The sequence below is a fragment of the Papio anubis genome, chromosome 19, assembly GCF_008728515.1.
Source record: "Papio anubis isolate 15944 chromosome 19, Panubis1.0, whole genome shotgun sequence".
Lineage (NCBI taxonomy): Eukaryota > Metazoa > Chordata > Mammalia > Primates > Cercopithecidae > Papio > Papio anubis.
The window spans coordinates 49,204,483-49,218,894 of record NC_044994.1 but is presented as its reverse complement, the minus strand read 5'-3'; the positions used below and the strand labels follow the sequence as shown (position 1 = coordinate 49,218,894).

Here is a 14,412-nt window from a genome sequence, read left to right as displayed (position 1 = left end):
ACATTTTCACTTAAAATATATCAGCTATTAATTTAATAGTTACAGATTTTTTTTTTTTAAGGCAGAGTCTCTCTCTGTCTCCCAGGTTGGGGTGCAGTGGTGCAATCACAGCTCACTGTAGCCTCGACCTCCTGGTCTCAAGTGATTCTCTCACCTCAGCCACCTGAGTGGGTGGGACACAGGCATGTGTCACCACACCCAGCTAATTTTTGTATTTTTTTGTAGAGATGGTGTTTCACCATGTTGCCCAGGATGGTCTCAAACTCCTTGGCTCAAGCAATCCACTCCCCTCCACCTCCCAAAGTGCTAGGACTACAGGTATGAGCCACTGTGCCCAGTCTTAATATTGACAGTATTTTAATACAGTGTCTTACAAATACCATTACTGCTGTAAGAATTTTCTTTAGTACTAATTCCCAAAAAATTATTTCTAAATGTAGATAACGTCATACTCCCAAGTTCAACAAAGTAGCAAGTTAAACACCATGCTTCTTTAATAATAGTAGTAGGAAATACATACACATGCATGTATACACACACACATAGGCTTATAATTGCACACACATATACATACATACATACTTATATTCTGTTTACCACATGTCAGGGAAATATTATCTCATTTTATTCTCTCAGAAATGCTTTAAGATAGAAAATATTATTACCCTAATTTTACAGGTGAGGAAATTGAGGGATAAATATTCAGTGACTTGGAATAGGTCACAGGGCTAGCTAGGAGTCCATCCTAAGTTCAAACTAAACAGTCTGACTCTAGAGCCAAGACAAATTCCATATATTCAGTTTATGAAGTGGACTAAAAAAAAATAAAACACAAGACTGCTATTCAGCAGATAGGACATAACATAAAGACACACAAAAGAAAGATATAAAATTGCATGTGTAGTACAACAGCAATTCTGTTTTTTTAAATGCCCAGAAAGAGATTAGGAAGTAATTTGCCAAAAATGTTAACATTTACCACTGAGCAATGAGATGTGGGTTCATCTTTCTTCTTTTCTAATACTTTTGTGCTTTTAAAACATGACCAAAAGTATGAATCTCTTTTACAATGAGAGACAAGAGAAAGAAAAGTTACACGCAAAAGCAAGGAAGTTTGACAGACTTCAAGAAGGCTTCCTCTTGTAAAGATTGCCTATGTACTACCAGTTAAAATGAAGACAATAAATAAAGATTACTGAAGCTTATGACTATTTATTCCCAAAAGGCTTAAGAGAACTCCCTTTTGCACAATAGTGCATGCAGAAATATGTTTATAGTCTGATTTCAAAAAACACTATTTAAAACAAAGATGAAGAAAAGAAAAAAATCTAGTAGAAATATTAGTACAACTAGGAATCAAAAGAAAGACTTCCATAACTGATAGATGACTACTGAAAATTGTAAAAGTAAAAAAGGCCTAAACCAATAAACATTTAGTTATATACTTGCAAATTTCTGAGGGAAAACCATGGCAGTCTGTGTATAAACATCACATATTATTGTCTGTGCTTTTAAGCTAAGCATTACTTGTTCTACATTATACCCCCAATACATAAACTTCCTGAAATTTGAAATTTTAAATGTTCTCTCTAGAACTTGAAAACTTCATTTTAATTACCTCATACAATTAACTGCCCAGCATTGCTTTTCTGCTGTTCAAAGAAAAAAGGGTTGTATCTTTTTCACTACACGTGAACCTGGTGATTTCTTCTTGTTCACAGTTTACTTGTGAATTATACAGGAATCATACATACTTTGTTGTCCGTATGTCTGTCCTCATCTGCGTATTATCCTCAATTACATGCTTTTAAAGATTCATGAAATATTCTACAAGCATTTGGCATAGCAGAACAAAAAAGAGGCCACTTAAACAATTAGAAATAAAAGTAGCAACTATTTTACATTTCAAGGCTTTTTTCTTCATTCAAAAGACATTATACCCATTTAATTTTCTATAGTATCTCTTCATACTCGTTCTTACCAGTATCCATTTGCCAGACGTACACAGAACCATCTGAACACCCCACTACCAGATAATCATCAGAAGGCCTCCATTTGATTACTTGAATAGGAAAAAGGTGACGAGATGCCAACATTATGCATTTTTTCTCTCGCAAACTTAGAAGTCCTACTGAGTGGTCACTGGCTACAGAGCAGATGCAGTGCTGTACTCTTGCCTGAAAAGAAGAATAAACCTTAATTGTATTTAAATTAAATTTAAAATAAAATGGATCCTGTTTTCAATAACTTAAGGCAAAATTAATTATACATTTGCTGCCACTGAAAAACAACCACAATATTAGGTCATGTTGAAAAATGTGTTCCTTTATATTATACATAAAACCCAGATCAATCATCAAAATATTTTTATACTAAATTAATTCTAGATTAAAGACTGTAAAAGACTGGAAAAACTGCTGTTCAAATGTAAAGATGACCTCACTAAAATGATTACTATATTGGAGCAGGCAAAGCTGAGAAAAAATTGATCTGTTATTAGGTGTTCTCTTTCCATGGTGTGAACTTTCCTTTGTTTGCTGCGGGAGCTGCTTTCTGCAGCGCTTCTTTCTGTCTGTGACTCTTTCATTTAGACCCATGCTCTTTCCTGCACCTTTGCTCAAAAACAATACCCTCACTGTCCCTCTGCCACGATCATTTCTTAGGAGTCATAGATATTCACATTATCTGTAGATATGCATTCCTGTTTCTTTCATGGTGTCTATCTGTAATGTCAGCAGATGCACCACCTCAACTAGCCACACAATAGCCAATTAAATGTTCTGCTGTATATTTTCTGCTCACCTCTAGTTTTTGCCCTTCAACTCCTTTTTAGAACAAGACAAGATGTAAATAATCAAAGATTTTCTCTGGTAAGAGAGAACTGAACCTATGACCTAAAAAATTAAAAATTAAAGTCTGTATTTCTGTAAAACAATTTATAAACAATTGAAAACTTAACTTTTCAGTGACTTACTAGATTATGCTTTCAGGTCATACTGAGAGAAACCATATGAAAACAGCCATTTGAAACTCATTCTTGTACATATTGTGGCTATTTATTGAAGGTGAGGCTCACTGCACTATGTATATACTCTTTTCCTTGTATGGGATCTAAAGAAAAAAACACATCAAACCTCACCCTGCTGGGTTCTCCTAAGCAAACAGGCTGTTTTTAAACTAAAGATCAGTATCTCAATATCCTTCCCAAATAGGACATGTGGATAGATATTAGGTGAAAAAAAGGGAGGAAAAGTGTGGTCAAATGTGCATGGGAAATACTGACAATACTGAGGTTAGGTGGTAGCTGTTGTTTTTAACCACAGAACTTCCAAGAACCTTTAGAATGCTGTGACCATAATTATCTCGTCAAGGGGATACAACATCATTCATCTCCAAAGTTGTTTGACCATAGTAATCTTATTAAGACCTAGTTTTAGATGCACACACTTTGGAAACTCAGGACTGAATTTTCTATCTATAACAGTGCTGGATCTTGGGCATAAGTATCGGAATATGGCCTATCAATAGTCTCATTTGCTTTCTTCCCTTATATTCTCTTCACTATGATTTAGCTTTATTTTTATCTTACTAGATAATGTTTATTTTTGTAAACAACCTAAAATCAATGTTTGAATGAAGCAGCATAGTAATAAAAAAAAGATGACAGTAATATTTAACTATTTACTTTGTTCTTAAATTCAACTGTTTTATTTTTATTCTTTGTTAGCTTTATTTGTACTTTGCATATTATAATTACACACTATAATCAGCATAACAGATGTTTACTCATGTTAAAAGTTAAAAAAAAAACTAAGTTCAGAGAAATGGTATTACAAACCTTTATTAAAACATTATATAGAATTTTTAAAGCATTTTTTAAGCTTACTTATTTTCCTGATAAACATTCAATTGAAACATGAAATGTGATTCTTAATGTCTTTACAAAAGACATTAAAAACTGAGGGGCGGTTGACTCTGACACACACAAATTAGTTTTATAATTAACAAATCAAAACAAAATGGCAAACTACAAAAATAGTTAAATTTGGGTATGTTAGAACAAAACTGGGTAAATACACACACACACACACACACACACAGAGCTACATATGTATGCTGCTAACTCAAAGCAAGAGTTTAATACAATGGATGTTTTGCATTTCTACAGCTTATCATCAGTACTGACTTTGTCAAATATATCCATTATTCATTTTATAAAAAGGGTTGGTTGCTACATTAATGGTTAACTACAATATTCTATTTTGCAACATTAATCTGTCAAAAAGTGGTCATTTTATTTATTTCCCTCATGAAAGAAACAGTTATCTTTTTCTATGGGTATAATGAACTTAAAGAATGATGCCTAAACAGTATTCCTTTTCATCTGTTTATATCCTTTCATCAGGCACTTATCAATCACAGTATTCACACATCCAACACCACTGTTTTATATATATATATTATATTTAATAGAGCCTCTAGGTTGCCCAGGCTAGTCTTGAACCCCTGGGCTCAAGCAATCCACTTGCCTCAGCCTCCCAAAGTGCTAGGACTACAGGCGTGAACCACCACGCCTGGCCACTGACCCTACTTTTGATTCTGTTACTTAGACTTACAAACTGTCCAAAATCTTCTTTATAAAGAGCTAATCCCTAATTAGTGCCACACATCTAACTGACCTACTTGCTAGTCCCCACGTTGAAAGTCATTTCATTCATGCTCACATACACTCTAGTCATTCCTTTTCAAAAAGTGGAGAAAATGAAGTATGAGTCAATATGAAGTGTTGCCAATATTCTCTGTTAGGTGTTCTTAAATTTTGCCCTATTGGAGATCTCAACATCTGAGGTGACACAAAGCTACTGACAACGACTGAGCTGCGCATACTCTCTCTCTGTCAAAGATCTCCTTACCATAGTTTGTAATTTAACAGAGAGAGGACTAGAGCCATTAAGCAAAGAAAAAAGCCTTTCCCATTCTTATGAGAAACTTGACCTTCCACATTATCAACCCCTCATGAGAAGTTTCCCTGTCAGAACTTTCACCCTCCCCATAGATACACAGGCAGATAATTTCAAAGATTTAAGAAAACGTAATCTATCTTCATAAGACTTAAAAGCTCTACATTATATTATTAGTTACGTAGCAAAAATAAAGGACATACAAAATGAATATTAAATAAGAGCATAGGATCTGCTTTAAAAAGTAGATTATGAGATGTAATTTTCTGAAGGTTAAAAAAAAGAGCTTTAACTCCAAGATTCTAGCTTTTTCATTTCTACATGATGCATTCTCCTCTGACACACAAATTTAACTAAATATGTTTTAAAGAATACTTTTATTCCCCTTTCACATAGTGTAATAATGAAAATTTGCAAATAACAAGCTTAATCTACAAAAAACTGTTCCAGGCCAGGCACAGTGGCTCACACGTATAATACCAGCACTTTGGGAGGTTGAGGGGGATGGATCACCTGAGGTCAAAAGTTCAAGACCAGCCTGGCTAATATGGTGGAAGCTCGTCTCTACTAAAAATACAAAACAGTAGCCGACAGGGAGGCTGAGGAAGGAGAATCGCTTGAACCTGCAGACAGAAGTTGCATGGAACCGAGATCATGCCATTGCACTCTAGTCTGGATGACGGAGTGAGACTCCATCTTAAAAAAAAAAGTTTATTCCAAAGTAAAAATGATATACCATCTCTGTAAATAAGTATCTAAAGAGTTAACTTTAGCTTTACTGTAATAAGACTGGAAATAGCCAAAATAATCAAGAATGAAAACAAAAAAAAATCAATATTACTAAGCCCAAGAAAGCATAGTTATTAGAGGTACTTAACTCACAAGAAAAGATGGTTTCGTGCTTTTTAAATATGGATTAAAATAAATCTAATTTTTCTTCTTTCAAAAAAATGCTAGTCCAACTCATATAAAGAAAACTGGCCTGAAGCAGAAATGACCCAATATAGTAAAACCTCATTAATTTTGATTTCACTAATTAATTCTGAGTTGATGGCTACCTTTGCAGCCTGTGTGAAAACAAATTAATGGTATAAACAAAGCAAATGTCTAGCCTATTTAAGTGTAAAAGGAAAAAAGACTATTCAAGCAACACTTGATATTAATTTTAATTCAAACAATGAACAGAGTAATAAATAATTCTCAGCTATCTGTTAAATAAAAGCACTTAAAAGTTCTGATAAAACACAATTAATTTGGTTTCCTCTTATCTGCCCTCAAAATTATTAAAGCACTTCTTAAAGAATACTTTGTAACTCATATTTCTTCCTGATTTACATCCAGCTTCTTCACAAATGAGTTAAATTAGCACAATGCCTTTATTATTAAATTCTAGAGATCTGGGTTACTGAACACCTATTTCACCTGCAATGACTAATTTCACAACTTGATTAATTCCATTCTACTTCACCTTTTTTCATTTCAACCTGGAAAAGTCACCTAAACATGATTTAACACCAATGGCATTACAACAAGATAACATATAAAACATTTAAACTGTATAAGTAAAATAATAATACAACAACTAAAAAATGTGAACCTCTTTATCTTTAAACTTATTTGAAAAACATGCCTCAAATTATTCCTATTACACATGCATTAAATAATTTTGAAATGTGTTCCCTAGTTGTATATTTACAAATTATACATGTGTAATTCTGTGCACTGTATCACTTAAATTGTAATAGATGCACAAATACATATATTTTAAAAGGATGACTCAAGGTTTAAATAAACAGATTTAAGAATAAACATTTCTGAAATGTCTCACTAATGTGAGTAACTTCATATTACATTAGCCAATATCTCATGTCACAAAATGGATCCTTAGGAAGGTTTCCTTGTTAATGACAGTGGATGTAAATACAAATTTCATATAATTATAAATTTTTTGCTGCCCTCCTGCCAGACTGATCAAATGATCATTAAAACTTGTCATATAGCTGATGAAGAGATTTTTCATTAGAAATATCTCCCATCCATATTTTCCCTGCCCATTTTGTGATGGCTAGGTTTAGAACTATATAATATCATCTGCAAATCTGCAAATCCCTTAAGCAAGCACATTCTAACTGGAAACAAACAGGGTCAAAGTAACTCTGGCACCCCACTTGAGGCTCACCCACTCTGGCCTGAGATGATGTGTGTCCATCTGGAATGCAAAACAAATGAGGCCACCAATGCCCCTCCTTCTAGTAAATGTTCATAAAGCTCAATTTCCTAAGATTAAAAAATAAGTAAATAAAAGTTCTAAGATTTTCTTCCTATACCCCCGTTGACTGTCTTTCTATTCTACTTCGGTAACCACTGCTATCAACTGACATAAAGAATGTAAACATAAAATTCCACTTAAAAATTTGTACTGTTATGGAACAGAACTTATGCGGCACAGACGAAGTATTCTATCAACTGAGCTAGTATTTTACAGGTGAAAGTTATTCAAATTCATGTTGCAAACACTGTATCAATTCTGTCCTAGACACGATATGCACCAATGACATCAAATGCCAATTAATAGTAAAGGGTAACAACAATCAACAGAATATTTAACCAAGTAAAAACGCTGTTTTTATTTGATGAAAAAGCAAAGAGAGGGGAGAAGATACTGGCCCAAAATAAGTATATTCTTAGGTCAATTACTATTTTTCAAATAATTACCATCTTAAACCAAATAAAGGCTCATTGGATTTGCCAGTAAATAATCCTCACAGTACATTAGTGCTGAACAGCAGAATGCCACAAGCTATCACAGAATCTGAAAGAGTCAGAATATACCACCTAGGTCACCCAGTCTGACCTTACGCATTTTACAAGACTTCATTTTAAACCATTCCCAGAAACCTCTTATGTAACCTGTTCCTAAGCATCTGCCATGAATTACAGAAATCAGAGACAGCTAGTTTATCCCATCCACCAGCTCTCTGGGGAGATGATTCCACTTTCCAACAGCTCCCAATGTAAATAATATATATTTTTTATTTTCTACTTTTGCTAATTTGTTTTCTAAACTAAATTACTCTTTTTCTTCACATCATTTCAGGAGCAATGGTCTTATTGGCCCAAAACAATTTTTCTCTTTGCCTGAACAGTTGCTAAACATACATTCTATTGTCTCTCCTTTTAAACATGCCCATCATTAGACATGCTATAAATGACCAGCTTCTTTTGCTCATAAATCAATCCCACTATTCTCTTAATCATTATTTCTTGTACTTCCCAGAACTCTTACTATGGAACATAAATGTGCAGTTAAGATGCATCATTTATCACGTTAAATATTCTACCTGAAGGGGAAAAAAGAGCCTATGAAATTAAATGTTAATTTCACTTCTACACTTTACAAAACTAGACTTTTTAAAAAAGCTTTAGAAATCCAAACTTCATTTAAAAAAAAAAAAGTAGAGGACTGTTTATTTAATACATGTTTTAGAAAAAAAGACCATATGGTCCAACCACAACACTCATTAACAAACTAATTGGATAATTACATGAACAAGAAAACTTTTAGAGACTAGTTTTAATGTCTTCCTTTGTTCACTGTATAGAAAAATAACACTGGAGAAATAGTGGACTAATTAGAACTCTATAATTCTTCAACTGCTTCCTTATTACTAAAATGGTAAAGAAATATGAAGGATTTAATACAAGATTAAGAAAATACTGCCTATCAAAGAAAAAAACAAGTATGTAATAAATAACATTGTGATAGCTTAGAGAAGAGCAGATTTTTTTAATCCTTACATCACCCCACAATCATAAATACATTTCAAATATATTATTTTATGTTTGCTTTTAATTTAGCCATTGTTTCTCATCAAGTCTTATCACATTTCTGGGTGAAAAGATTTCAAGCTTCAAAAAATGTGGAAGAAACTACAAATAAAAAAAAATTGATTACATAAAAACTGAAAATAAGTATAGGTTAAAAAATTCAACAGTAAATAATAAATTAGAAATTCCAGCAACAACAGAAGCCACATAAGCTTAATATTTCAGTTAAGAGCTCAAACACTAATAACCCTTGGAGAGAAAAAAAAAGCAAAGGACAAAAAGAAAAATGTCTTCAAAAAAAAAAAAAACTAAAATCCTTTTAGAAAAATCTGAATATCTCTAGGTATCAAAGAAAAGCAAATTCAAACATTAAAATACTATTTTTACCTGTCAACTTGGACAAAGATTCTAAAAATTACAATGCCAAATAGTTAACGTTTTGGGGGTTCATACATTTTGCTAGGCGTGTTCCAACTGCTTGGCAGTAATTCATTACAGTCTCATTAACAATCCTTTGAGGTAGGTACTATTATTTCCATTTTTAAAGATGTAGAAACTGAAGCATGGAAGTAAGTAACTTTTGTGCTGGCAAGCAGCAATGAAATGGGCACTGAGAGTAGAAAATAATTTCATAATATAATTCAGCAGCCTTAAAATTGTTAATAAGCTATTATATCAAATTTCTGAGGTTCTGATATTTTCACTGAGTAGACTATATCCAAAGAAAATAATCCTAAATGAAAGAAAATATTTACAAAGACATTGAATATTGTATTATTTACAATAGAAGATATTGGGAACAATTAAATACCCAAAGTAGAATTGCTAAGTAAATATGGCATGCTCACACAATGTAATGTAAAATCACTTTCATGAATAAGTAAAATAACTTTGAAAATATTTGTCATAATATTAAATGAAAATGCAATATGCACAGGAAACTGTATCTACAGTAAAATCACAAGGATATAATAAAATGGATTTTAGGAGGCTAGAAGAACATACATCAAAATATATTAATTGTGGTTCTCTTAACTGTAGAAGAATAACAGGTGACCTTTTACCTTCTTAGTTATCTCTATTTTCAAAAATGTTAACAGTGGATATACATTAATCAAGGTGCAATGAAAACTATACCACATTTTTAAAGAGCAAGTAATATGTTACAAGTAAAAAAAATAAAAGGGAACTAAAACTGAAAAATTCCAAACTTGAATAATCAAAGATGAAAAACTAAAAGATAAGTCATACAAATCAATAATGAAAAATGACAAAAACTGGAGAAAACTAATTACTTTGAAATAGACTACAAAATCTGCTAAAGGGCAGCATTTATCAGTTCAGGCTGTCAAATCAGACTACTAAGGATCAAATTCGAGTGCTGCCACTTGCTAACTGTCTGACTTGGATGAGTCATTTAACCACTCCGAGTCTCTTTTCTCTATATGATGTGGTTAACAGCAGTAACATACCTAACAGAATTGCTGTGTGAATAACATGAAATATAAATTCATATAGTGACTAACATGTCATGAATACAAAAGATAATGTTATCTCCATCATCATTATTATTATGTAATTATATACCATAGATTCTATCTTTTAGAATGTAATTGTATTTGTTTTCTGAAGGGGTTAACTGTTGCTGATGTTTAGGTATCCACCAGAAAATATGAAAACATTCATAATTCTTCAAGAACATGAATTTCCCTTTTTCAATACTTTCTTCTCATATGAATACCTCTGCCTTAATTTAGTCTAAATAGTTCCCTCTGCATAATCATCAGTATCACTCACATGCTACCATAAATTACATTAATAAAGCTTTATAACAATTTGTAAATAAATAAAATACAGCTCCTCAATGGCCAGCTTCCACAGTTCTCTGAACATTTCTTCTTATGTTTTTCTACTGAACTTACTTTATTATTTTTCACTTCATGCCTTTAAAATATTAAAATGCTTTCTTTAACTTCACTTACATATTTATGGGTTTTAGAGACTGAGATGGTTAAATCTGCAGGCTCTAAAAATATTCTAACGTCTTTTTTTTTTTTTAAGACAGAGTCTCCTTCTGTCGCCTAGGCTGGAGTGCAGTGGCGCAATCTCAGCTCGCTGCAACCTCCACCTCCTCGGTTCAAGCGATTCTCCTACCTCAGTCTCTCGAGTAGCTGGGATTATAGGCGCATGCCACCACGCCCAGATAATTGTTTTGTATTTTTAGTAGAGACAGGGTTTCACCATGCTGGTCAGTCTGGTCTCAAACTCCTGACCTCAGGTGATCCACCTGTCTCAGCCTCCCAAAGTGCTGGGATCACGGCATGAGCCTCTACGCCTGGCCTTATATTCTAAAGTTTTTTAAGGAACTCAAAGTGTTGCCCCTTTCCACTCTCCACACACCATTCAGCTGTCCGCTGTCCTCTGGCCAGACCCACAAACCTTAGGCTGCATACATTCAGGGAATAAGACCTTCTGGAAAAAGACTGCCCGGTATTACAATTCCCAAAAGCTCTCTGTTGGTCCTGCCCTTCTATTTTCTCACCCTCAACTTAGAACTTAAACAGCAACCACACATCTAATCAAGTGATTTTTAATCTGCCTGCTTGGTCTTACCTGTTTATGTAAATCATACCTATATCATTACAGGAAATAAACACTGGGCCGGGCGTGATGGCTCACACCTGTAATCTCAGCACTTTGGGAGGCCGAGGTGGGCAGATCCTAGAGGTCAGGAGTTTGAGACCAGCCTGGCCAACATGGTGAAACCCCATCTCTACTAAAAATACAAAAATTAACTGAGTGTGGTGGCGAGTCCCTGTAATCCCAGCTACTCAGGAGGCTGAGGCACAAGAATTGCTTGAACCTGGGAGGCGGCGGTTGCGATAAGAAGAGAGAGCGCCACTGTATTCCAGCCTGGGCAACAGAGCAAGACTCTGTCTCAAAAAAAAAAAAAAAAAAGGAATAAACACTGAATTCTCACACCCCCGATACAACACAGAAAACTTTTTGTTTCCTTTCTCATGGAAACCAACAGGTTGACAGACACTGTCCTCATTTTTCTAACTGGAGATGCTGAACAAACCTGTATATCTCTTTCCTGGCAGTAAATTAACAGGACACAATACACTAAAAGTACCTCTTTGTTTTAAAAGGATGCTGACTTGCTGTTTAAGCCTGTACCAAAAAAACATAGAGAGACCTAACCTTCAGTGTCCACAAAACACTATGAGCTGGCAAGAATGCTGTGCCTAGCCCATAATTTATGTCCTAAGAAGAGCAATAAATGGGGTCAAACCTCCCCCTTGATCACCTGGGGTCATGTTGACAAAGGCTTTGCATGTGTAATACCCCACTGTAATCTACCCACAAATGTCCAGAAAAACATGACCCACTTTGGTCTTCTCAGTTGAAAACCCCAATTTTCAGGCAATGAGCAGGAAAGAATGGTACTTAGGACTATAATTTCCAAGGAATTAGGGGAGAGTTAAAACCTTTTATCCAGTTGGTGATATTATCTCTTAATTATCTTGAAACTTCTCTCATGCAAAAAAAAAAAATGCGAAGTTAGACTGTCAGAGAAAGAGAATTCATCCCTAATTTGTGCAGGTTTTAAAGCCACCTGGCCACAGTTGGGAAACAAGCAAATGAAAAGTACGTAACAGGGAAACAAAGTATATTTCCAATAAAGTCATTTGAAGCTGGGCGCGATAGTTCATGCCTGTAATCCCAACACTTTGGGAGGCCAAGGCAGGCGGATCATTTGAGGTCAGGAGTTTGAGACCATCCTGGCCAACATGGTAAAACTTCGTCTCTACTAAAAACACAAAAACATTAGCTGGGCGTGGTGGTACGCGCCTGTAATCCCAGCTACTGGGGAGGCTGACGCAGGAGAATCACTTGAACCCAGGAGACGGAGGTTGCAGTGAGCTGAGATCACACCACTCCAGCCTGGGTGACAGAGCGAGACTCCATCTGAAAAATGAAAAATAAAAATTTGGCCAGGCGCGGTGGCTCACACCTGTAATCCCAGCACTTTGGGAGGCCGAGGTGGGCCAAGGTCAAGAGATTGAGGCTATCCTGGCCAACATGGTGAAACCTCATCTCTATTAAAAACATAAAAATTAGCTGGGTGTGGTGGCATTCCAGCTACTCGGGAGGCTGAGGCAGAAGAACCACTTGAACCCGGAAGGTGGAGGTTGCAGTGAGCCAAGATTGTGACACTGCACTCCAGCCTAGGTGACAAAGCAAACCTCCATCTCAAAAAAAATAAAAAATAAAAATAAAAAATTTTTTAAAAGTCATTTGAGTACTGAAAATGAACATACAAACTGCCCAGATTTAGGCATTTATCATCCAAATGAAAATGTAGATAACTGAAAATAGAAATAATGGCAACAATAATGATGATTCAATGAGCTCTCATTACAGACCAAGAGTTACTTCTAAACCTTAAACCAACACTTCACAGAAATTGTGGCTAGGGCCTAGAGATGTTAAGTAACCTGCTAATGCCACTCCAAGATGGACGATACAAATTCAGATCTGTTTGGTTCTAAAGGCTGTTCTCACTGGCCTGACCAATCAATGGTCCCATTATTTCAAGCTCCATATGCCTACAGCAGAGTGTGCTCTCCAACTCCTTTAGAAAGTCTTCGCCAATGACTAAGAAAAACCATTGATAATAACTTCAAAAAGAGAACCATCATACAAAAGTCAACTTTGTTGTTTGTTCTTTTTTTCTAAGATGTTGTCATCCATTTTCATTTCATTTTACCAGCTTGTCAAATCTTTCTTTAGACAAATAACATGAACATTTCCCCTCTCAGTACAGTCCCATATTTTATTATCTTGACTTTTTTTTTTCCTTACCTAAGTAGGATGAAATAGTGTCCTACTGCAGCTGGACTGCAGCACATACAAAACCATCACTCTAATCTCTTGGTCATTATTTTCTTTTTGTTGTTGTTTTAGAGATGGAGTCTCACTCTATCACCAGGCTGGAGTGCAGTGGTGTGATCTTGGCTCACTGTAACCTCCACCTCCTGGGTTCAAGGGATTCTCCTGCCTCAGCCTCCCCAGTAGCTGGGACTACAGGCATGTGCCACCACATCCAGCTAATTTTTTTGGATTTGGTAGAGACGGGGTTTCACTATGTTGGCCAGGATGGTCTCGATCTCTTGACCTCGTGATCCGCCAGCCTCAGCTTCCCAAAGTGCTGGGATTACAGGTGTGAGCCACCACACCTGGCCAGTCATTATTTTCAACGTAATGTACATATGTCCAATTCCGGCCAGGATCCACCTAAATTCAAGTACTATCCAAGTATTAACTACTATAGACAGACCATCAGGTACTAGTCAGGAAAATTTATGAATTGTTCCAGACTCCTCCACATAACATGCTCTTAGCATTCTAACAGCATCTGCAAACAGAGGTTGTTAATGTATCATTTATGATTTCATAAATATCCACAAAACTAACATATTCAAATATCATATATATTGACCTTCCTTAAAGTTCCAAAATCACCTAAAGTAGACTTCCTAAGTGCCCTTTCTATGTACTCCCTGAGGGCTTTGAAAAACCCCTTTTCATAAGATTTATCATATTCCATTATAATTGC

At 35.1% G+C, this 14,412-nt stretch overlaps 1 protein-coding gene across 5 annotated transcripts in view; it reads right to left on the bottom strand.

The window, feature by feature from the left end:
* Window positions 1-14,412, bottom strand: part of WDR7 (WD repeat domain 7) — a 405,254-nt gene that overhangs the window by 320,391 nt on the left and 70,451 nt on the right. For all 5 annotated transcript variants that reach the window (XM_009192785.4, XM_009192787.4, XM_003914404.3 and 2 more), the window contains exon 13: window positions 1,982-2,177. In XM_009192785.4, the coding sequence (XP_009191049.1) occupies window positions 1,982-2,177 (196 nt within the window). The remainder of the gene's footprint in view (window positions 1-1,981; window positions 2,178-14,412) is intronic.